Genomic DNA, 11,670 nt, shown 5'->3' with positions numbered 1-11,670 from the left:
TATATATATATATATATATATATAATATATATATTATATATATATATACATATATATATATATTATATGTGTGTTTTACATTGTGAGTATTGTAAGTGGTTCTGTAAATGTTTCAAGCGTAGTGCTGTATTTCAATACCTGACTTATCTGGCTGAAAGTGTCACATATAGATATAGTGTCAGGCTGCTGACACGAGGACAAAATGCACACACGGGATACAAGCACACACTAGGTCTCGAGTATGTGCTGGTAAAAACATATGCACGAGTATGAACCCTAAAACCCTGTAACCATGCATATTATACCACAACGGAGTGGGCACTACCAGAGGAGGGTCTCTCACACACTCATCACACAACATACGAATAGCTGGTGGATGTGTGCACGTACGACCGCAGCTTGGGCAAGTGGGTCAGGCAGAAGGTGAACAGGGCCACTGCTCCATGCACATTGATCTTCAGTAGCTCAGGCAGCGGAGACCGCCACTCTGTCGAGGCCGCACAGTGAATGGCTGTGGTGACGTTGTGTAGTGTTGCGACATCTACAGAGAGGTGTGGGATGGAGCTTGTAATGATGTTATGTTAGGTGTGGAACGTCTATGCCTTGTTTCCTTGGTTTGTAGTGCATAGGCGGTGGTGGGTTTATGGTCTCAGTGGGTGTATGGCTGTTGCTAGGTGAGTGTGTACACATGTTTTAACGTCGTAAGTTATAGGGGCTATGTACGCTCCATATCAATGTAATGACAGGGGACCTATAACCACTCTGTATAAGACGACATGATTGCAGATTTGCAATCGCTCTGTTTGAGGCGAGAAAGTAGGTGGCGGTGGATAGGTAGATTGCGATGTTGGTAACACATAACTACTCGGAATGCAAGATACACCATACTGTATACATGTGGGGCAAACACGTTTTATATGAATGAACCATCAACACGAAACAAATGCAACAAAAACGTTGCATGTGTATGTACCACAAGTCTTATATACGAAAGAAATAGACTTCATTAGCGCACATATGTACATCTACTTCAATACGCGTCCCACTTACATGCTTGCATTCGGCGAGCACTACTACCGACAAAGCAAACATGCATCCGTACACAGGTGGTACCATATTCTCTAACGCGAACGTTACTCTGTCTTAGTCTACCCAAACAGCCACAGCATTGGGATACGCTACGCACAATAAAACACAACTACTGCAACTCAGGTACCACGTGGGCATACACAAACGTGACATAGGTTGGACTAGCTCCCCAACTCATACCCTCCGCACTGATCTTATCACACGCGGTCATGTCACCAGACACAACGTGCACTCGTGCGATGTCCAGTCCCATAAACAGGATGCCATTCTGCTCACACACGGTCTGCGGAAACAGTGGAACAGATGACGAGAGTGTAAGTAGAAGACATGAGTTACACGAGGAGAATACAACTGTACGAGCATGGTATATCTATGCACACCAATGCAACAACGTAATGACGTAATGGCTCGAGTGGGAGTAGGTAGTGGACGATCCGTGCTAGAGCATTGCGCTCACTGAGTCGATACGAAAATGTCCGATTGCACGGAATATGAAGGCAATTCATACGGGTGTAATGCCAACTTATACCAAGAACAAGTGGCAGTGAGATGTCGCTGATGGTAGTAGTGGCCAGTACAACTGACTGACACACACTGTACAAGAGCTCTACGGCAGTGTTAATTGAAGTCAACATGACAGCACGGGCGAACGTTTGCATCGATGGTGTACAGATGGTAATGTTCGGCAAAATGTGAAATTGGAGAGGAATGTTGTATCCAAAACGCATCTCGCTGTTGACATACGAGCTATCTACCTACTGTATAGTTAATTCGCTACTTACAATTGATTTCTCATCTCTACGTTAGTGAGACCTCCATATACGAAGGCCGAGTGAACTGTCTGCCATGTTCTGCATTCCGGTGAGAATACGAGCGCACGACAACACACATGGAACCCAAGGATCACTGGTGCAGAACCTCCTCTGTCGTAGCTACTTACCTCAAATCTAGTTCGAGCACCGATCTTGTTCCCTGGGCGAACAAGCACAAACACTCTTGAATGAGGAGCGTGCCGCAAGAGCTTCGCCAGCGTCACCACACCCACAAACCCGGTCACGCCGGTCAATAGTATATCCCCTCTGAGCACATCCTTAATGGGCTGCATACTCTGACACGGTACTTGTATTCCTTAATTACGGATCGGTCTTAAGGTAAGGGTTGTATCTAACCAATGCGCACGAGTATGACGTGCTGCTCTCTGGTGATTGGTAGAGTACAAGAGCTTTCGTAGTCTCACTGCTCAGCACATATAGGCAAGCAGAAGACAATTGCTCGTGATAACAGATAAGCCACTCTATGCCACACCCAGCCTGCTTTCCAGGACTTTACAGAAAATACAACGATGCTGCTGTTATAGTATTATGTGGTTCTCAATGCCCACTAATACTAATACGGGTTTGCGATATATGCGCCAGCACTATACGCGCGCTTCGTTGAACTGTATCTTAAGAAATAAAAGGGTCGCTATAGAGTGTATACTTGGCAAGTACAAGGAACGATAGTGTGGGCAAAGTTAGAAGCAGACAACCAAAGGTTATATGCTGGCTACAGCTCTCTCTGTCACAAGCACAGTATAGCCCCTTTTGAAGAATATCGCCTTGCAATTCGTAATTAGGTGTAGCATATGCACTTCGTAGTATAGTGAAGTATGGTTTATAGAGTTCAGCAAAGTAGTTCGGGTATAGAAAAGTTTACCTCGTGTTGTACCAAAGTATAGCTTCCTGTCTGAGGTGGCATACAACAAGTATACAAGTGATCTTCTACTCGCGTGGAGAAGGGCCACTTACCTCTAGCCATATACCAACACGTTGTGAATGATACTAAAACATCCCTCAAGTCCTGGTGCCATATCAGTCGGGATTTCGTACAAGTGCACTCAGTCGAACGGCACAGGACATATGTTGGTTATTCGTGTTTTTTATACGTAGTCATTTACTACTGTTGGTGTTTCCCTATACCTCTAGTCGTTCATCAAAGTTGGCGCTATCACTCATCCAATATCTACGTACTACAATCTATTCATACTGGTAGCCTCAGCCTTTTGGCCATCTTCTTGTATTCATTGGCCACACAGTTGCGCACACCACTCTTACCCAACATGTTAACAATTCGGTGCGAAAACTACTACTCGACAAGTGTACCAGAAGGTTTCTACGACCTGTCTACGAGGTTGAACAACAACTCTGAGAGTGCCATGCAAAACGCGTGTTTCTCAGTGTCGATTGTAAAGTGATAATCCATGCCTCACTCTTGTTGGAGGGTTCTCTCTTGCTCACTTGTTGTCCTCACGTGCAGTGTAGTATGCATCATCGTCATGTGGTTGATATGTAATCCTTCGACTGCATCTGTCACTGTCAAAATGACGCGTTGTAGACAGTTGGACAGATTGATAACAAAATGACACGACTATAAACAGCTCCGCGTTTCCAGTTCAGAGAAAATATTTATTTTCACCGAAAGCGTAGCTGTAGAGTGAAGAGTCCCTACTCCCTATTTCTTTTATTGAACTTGAAATCTGTCCGGAACGCTAAATCTGTCCGGAATACCTTTCCCCATTTGTAGGCCACAAAGAGGCCCCCGAGGGATCCTAAAGGGAATTTTGTTTCAAAAAATAGAGCATACTTTTGTGGGCCCGTCCCGGGTGTGACTGAATGACAGTGCGTATTTGTGTGGGTGTTGAGTGAAAGTAAATGGGGAGTTCTTGGTTTCCCTCTTTCAAGAAACACTTTTGGTCTCCGAGGCGCTCTAGCCGTGTTTTATGTCCCCTTTTCATTTTGTTATTTTGTTTGTTGGTTTAAAAAAACAACCCAGAAAAAATAAATGTAGCAGTCACACCACTCACACACAGGCACACTCGCAGTCTCACACTTCACAGTTTCACAGACGTCTGTCGAGTCCCAGACTCCCACGCTTAATATAGTTAAACGAAAACGTTTATACGGTTTACGTTTAAATGTTTACGTTTTCAAATATTTGTAGCACGTCTTGAAGTCTGGCCCACAGTCCCAACTCACAAGTCCCAACTCCCAAAAACCCACAGCCCACAGTCCCACAGTCACACACTCCCATACTCGCACGCCACACAGCCACCCTTAACAGTCCACACACTCGAGAGAGTGATTCAACAGTCCAGACTCCAGACTCCAGACTCTCTACTTATTACTACTACTACTAGAGAGTGGAGAGAGTAGACGTATTTATATATATAAAATGTAAAACAACTCATAAGATTGTCGGGGAAGCCCCAAGATCTAGGGTAGTCTAAATATTGCAATTTCAATTTGCAGTGGCAGCCGCGACCAGTCATAAGAGTCTCTCTAGAGAGAGGACACAGGTGAATGGGGACAGGACAGCCTCACAGAGTCACAGGACAGTGAGGACACAGCCTCACAGGGCCGTATGCCCGTATCGGCACTTCGGCAGGTCAGTCGTTGACTCGGTGCCTCCCAGAGTCGGAGACACAGACTCTCGGTGAGTCTATGAGTCGGTCTCCAGCATTTCAATATCTTTAACTTTTACCCCGCAATATCACTCGTCTCACGGCAGTGACGGCACTGTGTTTTTAAACTACAACCAATACTTGTGCATCAGGCATGCGAATGAGGCAAGCAGGCATGCTGCATGCGCAACATTTAAAAAAAAAGCCATTTAAAAAAATATATGCTAAAGCACATTAAAAAATGCCATTTAAAAAAATATATGCTAAAGCACATCTATCACACATCTCGGACATCTGACTTCTGGCCGTCTGCAGGCAATTTTTATTCCCGTCATGGTTGGGAACTTGGGATCAGATTCGTCACAGAATATAATATGTACTGAGTTTTAAATACTATAACGTGTACATATTTTAAACGCATACAGCACAGTTTACATGTATCCCACATGGTCAATAACAAAACTGAGAAAGAAAGCTCGGCCCTCACTAGCTAGCCAGAGATGGAGTTCTAATCGTTTTCATAAATATTCGAGGGAATGGTTTTGGACAATTCGATGCTTTCCAACAAATCGAAAGATTGATTGTTCCTGCAATCGGGAGAAAGGTCTTTGTCGACATATTCTCAATTTCTCACACATTGAAACTGAGCATGCAAGCAATCTCAAAATAAAATAAAATTTCCCTTTGCATAACAGTGGATGATCCTTCGACACGAAAGATATCCATCGGGTAGACTATGAGCTTGTGCGCACATATACATGTCATTCGTAGCAACCGTCTGCTTCCAAGAATTGGTAGTATATCAGAAAGATAGCTTTTATATCATGCAAACAGCATGATGTGGAGCAATCGCTTGATTGAGTTTTCTTTGTACTTCCCAATAAAAGCACTTTTAAATTTTAATCCTTTAGGAACTGTGTATTTACAACACAAGAAGAAATCATGAATCGTAATCTGAAGTCTATCAATGTAGCGCGGATGGAATGTGTACTCAACTTTTATTTATTTAAAATTTGTATCAATAATACAGATTCTAATGCAGAATCTATTTAGAATGTATACACAGATATAACTATTTTAAAATAGGAATAGAGAGGGACAAGCTGAACAGTTCGTTTCTAGATAAATCTGCCCAAAACAAAGTGTCCGTCATCCCACCTTCCATCGTTATTGTGAGAAAAAACTGCAGACTGCAGAAAGCGCAGAATACAGGATTGCAGGACTGCTAACCGCTGTAGGCTGGAGACAGTCTGACAATGCTGAGTGCTTACTGTTGAGTATAGGCCACTGTAGAGTGCGTCGTTCTCTCGCACACTTTCTCGCTCTCTATGTACTCTCTAGTAGTAGTAGAGCTACTAGAGAGTCTAGACTCTAGAGAGAGAGAGATAAGACTTAGACGGCAGTCCCGCAGACTGCTTTGAGCGTAAGTATGCACTTAAAAAATATACGAGTAGGTTTGTTGTATTATATTTTTTTGGGACCAAATTCGGAATTCCAGAGCTCAGAGCCGGTCAGTCGTAGCCATGTGCTATAAAATTATTAACAAAATTGCTAAGGTGTACTGGTGTAGTCTTAAATGGCGGCTTTAGAGATAATTCAATCAAATTGAAGTAACAAGAAGTCGGCGTTCTATTGGATAGAAGTGCTCTTCGTTAGCCAATGGATGCTGTCCGATTATTTCTTGGAGGGTTATAAAAATAAATTACACACTTCAGCATATTTGGCAATACTCGATGAACCGAAGTATAGAGCTCATTGCCTCGTACCCTACCTATATCATGTCTTTATTACCGACAGTAGTAGTACCATTTGGGAATAAAATTTCGAACAAATAGAGTATTATATGGGCTATTTAACTGGTTTGCGACGCAAATTTATATCGATGATAGCCAGTCAAGGACTCAAGCCGCACAGAAGAAGAGTGATAATAGACTATTTTGAGAAAATGCAAGCGACGCAATCTACGCACCTCCGTGTCGAAAAGACGCCAATGATTCTATACACATAACTGACTTTAATCCAGCATATTGGTGGATTGTACATCATCTGGGTTTCCCCAAATCTTCTATTTTGTGTTTCTGTTCTCTGAAATTCTATATACAAGCTTTGGAGAGACTTATCATCGCTCACAATTAGAGACTCGTACGCGAAGTTGGCCCCGCCTGAATATGATCCTTTAGAGATACAGCCGTTTGATATCTCGAAAGTGTATTATATCATATAAACAGCGGACAGCCAATTTCTTCTCCTATTGTTCTGGAGTACTAAAACCATGGATTTTAATAAGTATGCACATAGCACGCATGCAACAGCACCAGGCAATGTAGATGCACGTGGAAGCACAGCACCATCTCATATGAATATGTATGATTTCAAAGGCACAAAGCTTGCCTCTGAAAGCAGTAGTCCGTCTACCGACCCAAATTGGAACGCAAACGACCGTGTCAAACAAAATATTGGAGGGAATTTGAAGACAGGCGTACATTCTACTTCCAAATCTTCTACCACATCTCTGAATGACGACAAACAGGCGAATATGAATACACTTATGCAACGGTCGACAAAGCCTGCGAATATTTTGCGCGACTATCAGTATCCGAATGAAAAGACAAAAAATCGTTTCTGGAGTGGAAGCCAAAATACTCTGAAAGCCTCTACTTCGACATCCTCGGTAGACAGTCAAAACACTCGAGACATAAAGAGGAATATTGCCCCGACGAAAGATTCACAGGCCAACGGCATACGCCCATCGGTACGAACTGAAATACGAACGTGTTTAATGGGAGAGGGGCGTGGGGGGGTGGGGGGAATAGTATATTGCATTACCTTTGAGAGCCCAAATGTATAATATTTTCAAATGCTGCCAGTGCCTATTACAATGTACGTTGTGCATGGGTTTGTTTATTGTGGTTGGCAACGATAGTGCTAGCCACATGTTTGACTCTATTTATCAACTTTTCTCCCAGTACTTTCGCAATTCGCAGTTATACCGCTCGTTGAACTCAGATACACGAGACACGTATTCTTATACCAGTATATCGACACGCATACATATAGCAGTACATCGACACGCATATATGGAAAAATTAATCAAAAACCTGGGCCAAAATCCAAAACAGACGGACAAGTTGCCCCGTCGGCGTAGATCTTCAGCTGAGCTATCGCGGACCGTCGAGTGCCCAGAGAAGGAGTGTGGGAAAGTATACGCAAGCAAACATGCCCTTAGCTTGCACATAAAACTCAAGCACAACAATGATACAGAAACACTCGGCGAGTCTATCGTCGAAGTTGGTGATAGCACCATAAAGGAAAGTACACAAATGGTTTCAACTGAGAACGCACCAGTTTCAGAGAAGGCCACGACTGATCAAAGCGTGGGTGTGAAAGTAAACGCTGTAGGCGAGCAAGCCCCGGTTACAAAAGAGGCCCCTTCACAACCAAGCTCAGTGGGACAGCCGAGCGTGCATATTGCGAGTATTTTTGATATCGGTAATGATCGGATCATGAGCGATGCCGAGCACATGAGCATCGATTGGACAGAAGACTATAAGAATGCACCACTTTCTAGTAATAGCATGGGCATGCTGGACCTCAATCTGGACTTGGGCAAATATGCTTCTAGTTTGAACGTGGACAATGAGAATCAAATACGAATAAGCGACAGAAGACATACATCTGCTGACACCACCACAACACCGCTAGTGTACTCTCCAGCTTTCACGGCCGGACCCGGGGGGAACGGCTTGGGTGCACACAGCATGGTATCGGACTCAGCGTCCGAAGGGGGTGACACAGGAATGCCTGTGGCACAGAGCTGGAAGCAGCCCGGAGCAACCATGACCTCTCCCCGTCGCCTTGGTATGCCACAGTCACATATTCATGCAATTCACGTGTTTGTGTGATTCTAACGCTCTTTATATCGCACTTTGTGCTGTACCATAACCATCTCCACATCATAAATGTACTTTTACTGAACGCCATCTATCCCACTAACGACTGATTTGTCTGCTTCATCCATCATAAAGCGCCTCGAGCAAGTTCGCCAGGGAAATGGATCCCAACTCAAGCCAGTGGTAGGGAGCACGGCACAGGTAGCAGTCGCAATTTGTCACAGCACTCGATGAGCATGCCTCCGATGCATATAGAGCCCCTGGGGTCGTCCATGTCACTGCCTGCTGCCCTCTACTATGAAGTCAACGATACTTTCGAGACGAGTCCACTCCCCCAAGTAATGACGAAAGCACAATACGTCCAAGCGCAATATGCGTTGGCCCAGGTAGAAGCCCACGAGAGGGCGAATATACAGTTGAATATCAAGGAGAAGGCACGCATGGAACGCCACAACATCATGAAGGTTCGCAATCAGCAGGTGCTGCAACAAATGTACAGCATGACTAACCCTCAACTGCCATCTATGTACTCGGACACGGGGTCACCTATGTTCACGGATATGGGCACCCCTAAGCAGATGCGAGGGTTTGAGGCCAGTCAACAGACCACTAAGAACGTTCCCATATCTCCAGCACCGATCAAGATGCACAGAGCTATGAGTATAGGTAGTGAGGGGGCACACAGCGCACATGGAAGTCCACACGTGTACATGCTCACGCAGGCCCAGGCCCAGGCCCATGCGTACGCACAAGCACAAGCACAGATGCAAGCTCAGGTGAATGCACAGGCACAGGCGCAGGCACAGGCACAGCAACAGGCACAGATACACGCACACGCACAGCAACAGGCACAGATACACGCACAGCAACAGGCACAGATACATGCACAGCAACAGGCACAGATACACACAGAGGCGCAGGCCCAGGCACAGGCACAGGCCCAGGCACAGGCGCAGGCCCAGGCACAGGCGCAGGTGAACGCACACGCACAAGCTCATGCACACGCACAAGCTCATGCACACGCACAAGCTCATGCACACGCACAAGCACAAGTGAAGGCTCATGTACTCGCCCAGGCCCAGGCTCAGGCACAGGCACAGGCACAGGCACAGGCGGCTCAAGCACACGAACAGTCTCAGGTACACGCACAGGTGAGAGCATACGCGCAAACACAGATGAACCCTAACTGTGCTAGTCACGACAGCTTCATGAGCTGGTTGCCACAGTCACCGTACAACGCCCCGCCCCCCCAGCTAGCACCCACTCAGGCCAAGGCCAAAGCCAAAGCCAAGGCTAAGGCAGGGAAAGCGTCCCAGACCAAAGATACGGGTAAAGGAGCGATGAGTCACGACACTCCCAAGTCCACTCTCGGCAAACGGGGCAGACCCACCACAGCCACAGGGACGACACTCGGACGCGACAACAAGGGCACAGACACACCCGAGGGTGAGCAGACTGGGCGTATGGGACCACTCCAGCCCATCACACACACACGCGAAGCGACCGAGCGGGGGCAAAGTGCGAATGTAGGGGGGGTAGCTACAACACACAACACGCCACTGCACATGCACAAGCGCCAGAAGCTGCCACGCAAACGCTCGTCCCTGTCGCAGTCGGATGCCACCAGCTACAAGACACACAGCCTGAGCATGCTACCACGCATGGCCACACAGCCATCCACTTCAGATCACACCACCACAGCCCAGTCGTACGACACGCATACGCCTGCTGCGAACACGCATGTGCACGCTACAAAGACGCAGACGCCTGCTGCAAACACGCACGTGCACGCTACAAAGACGCACACGCGCATGCACACGACAAGCGAACACACACTTGTGACGGCGCAGCTGGTGCAATCGGAGGAGGACATTGGGGGCACAGGCACACACTCTCTCAACGCCACACACACCCCCACAACGTTCGCGTCGTTTAAAGAAAGAAATATATCCTTCGACGGGCTCCATACCACCACACACCAGTCACCGCACGCAGCAGGCGCAGGCGTGGTGGAGGCTGGGCCGTTGAGTGGCATGACCATCCCGTCCAGCCTAGACAACTTCTGCATGGACGCGGAGGTGGACAGTCTGCTGGGGCTGACCACACTCAACGCCGGGGCGTACTCCACATTCACGTCACTCGCCACACGCGACTATGCGGGCACCTCTTGCAGCGACCTGAACGACAGCTTTGACGATATGACTCACACACAGTATCTGAGTGGCGGTGACCAGGCAGCCGCTCCTCCGTCTCTGGACGCGCCCGGAGATCTAGATCTAGATCTAGATCTAGATCTCGGGCAGGAGCTGGATCTGGGACTCGGCGGACTGGGTGATCTAGACGCGGTGTTTGGTAGCTATGGCGACGAGTTCAAACTCGACCTGCACCGAAGTGTCAGCAGCATGTCAGCATTAGACACCATCGACGAGACCTCTCGTGACAGCGGCTACGGCGACGAGGGGCACGCGCCTGTGCTGCCCAGCGCATCACACACTCGTGTGACACACCTGGAGAACGGCCCAGCAGACAGGACAGCCGCATGGCTCGCGCCTACGCTGTTGTTGAAACGCTCCCCTGCACGCGACGAAGTGGTGGCAAGCACCACAGATAAGGCGTGTGGGGCAACGGATGGCGCAGCAGAGGCACTGGGCCACACACTAACAGGCGAAGGGCACACACAGGCGGAGAAGGCGCACTCGCCTACCACGCAGTGCCCGACTGAGCTACTGCCGCCGCTTGAGAATCACAGCGACGGAGTGCCCACACAGGCCACACAGCCAGTGACTGTGGACAGTGGAGAGGTGACGGGTATTCGGGGTAAATACATGGGGTGTCCTACTAGGAGTGGCCAACACGGGGTCAGAAGCTGGCCTGCGTTGGATATGGAGGGACGCCTGGAGGATGTGGCGCAGAAGGCCAGTGCAACCGACCGCACAGCCGCGTGGGCTATGGCACCGAAGCCCACTAATGCATTGCGCAAGACGGCGAGTATCGCTACTGCCATGAGCAATGTCACACTCAACAACTAGGTTCTTAGAGCTAAAAACAACTAGGTTTGTGGAGCTACAAACAAGTAGGTTTATAGAGCTACAAACAACTAGGTTTGTAGAGCTACAAACAACTAGGTATATAGAGCTACAGATAACAGATATACATATAACGATATAGCAAGTACTTATACATAGATATAACGACTATAATAACTATACAGACATGCATATAGCAACTAGCTATGTATATATAGATACATGC

The 11,670-nt window shown here is 47.2% G+C and overlaps 2 protein-coding genes across 3 annotated transcripts; one reads left to right on the top strand and one right to left on the bottom strand.

Moving 5' to 3' along the window:
• Nucleotides 1-350: 350 nt before the first annotated feature.
• Nucleotides 351-2,194, bottom strand: SARC_06113 (hypothetical protein; the record flags this gene model as incomplete). Its single annotated transcript, XM_014300006.1, has 3 exons — nt 351-541; nt 1,270-1,372; nt 2,030-2,194. 3 exons carry the CDS (start codon nt 2,192-2,194, stop codon nt 351-353), a joined length of 459 nt encoding a protein of 152 aa, XP_014155481.1.
• A 4,595-nt stretch (nt 2,195-6,789) lies between these two features.
• On the top strand, nt 6,790-11,447 carry SARC_06112 (the record flags this gene model as incomplete). 2 transcript variants are annotated; one of them, XM_014300004.1, is made up of 4 exons in its annotated part: nt 6,801-7,280; nt 7,648-8,386; nt 8,554-9,266; nt 9,315-11,447. In XM_014300004.1, the coding sequence occupies 4 exons, from the start codon at nt 6,801-6,803 to the stop codon at nt 11,445-11,447; spliced, it is 4,065 nt and encodes a 1,354-aa protein (XP_014155479.1). The 2 variants fall into 2 exon arrangements, with proteins under 2 accessions (XP_014155480.1, XP_014155479.1); XM_014300005.1 differs by having other exon boundaries at nt 6,790-7,280; nt 8,554-11,447.
• Between the last annotated feature and the right edge of the window lie 223 nt (nt 11,448-11,670).

Source organism: Sphaeroforma arctica (genome assembly GCF_001186125.1).
Source record: "Sphaeroforma arctica JP610 unplaced genomic scaffold supercont1.423, whole genome shotgun sequence".
Taxonomy (NCBI): domain Eukaryota; class Ichthyosporea; order Ichthyophonida; genus Sphaeroforma; species Sphaeroforma arctica.
The sequence above is the reverse complement of the archived record's forward strand: the minus strand, read 5'-3'. Positions and strand labels throughout refer to the sequence as shown.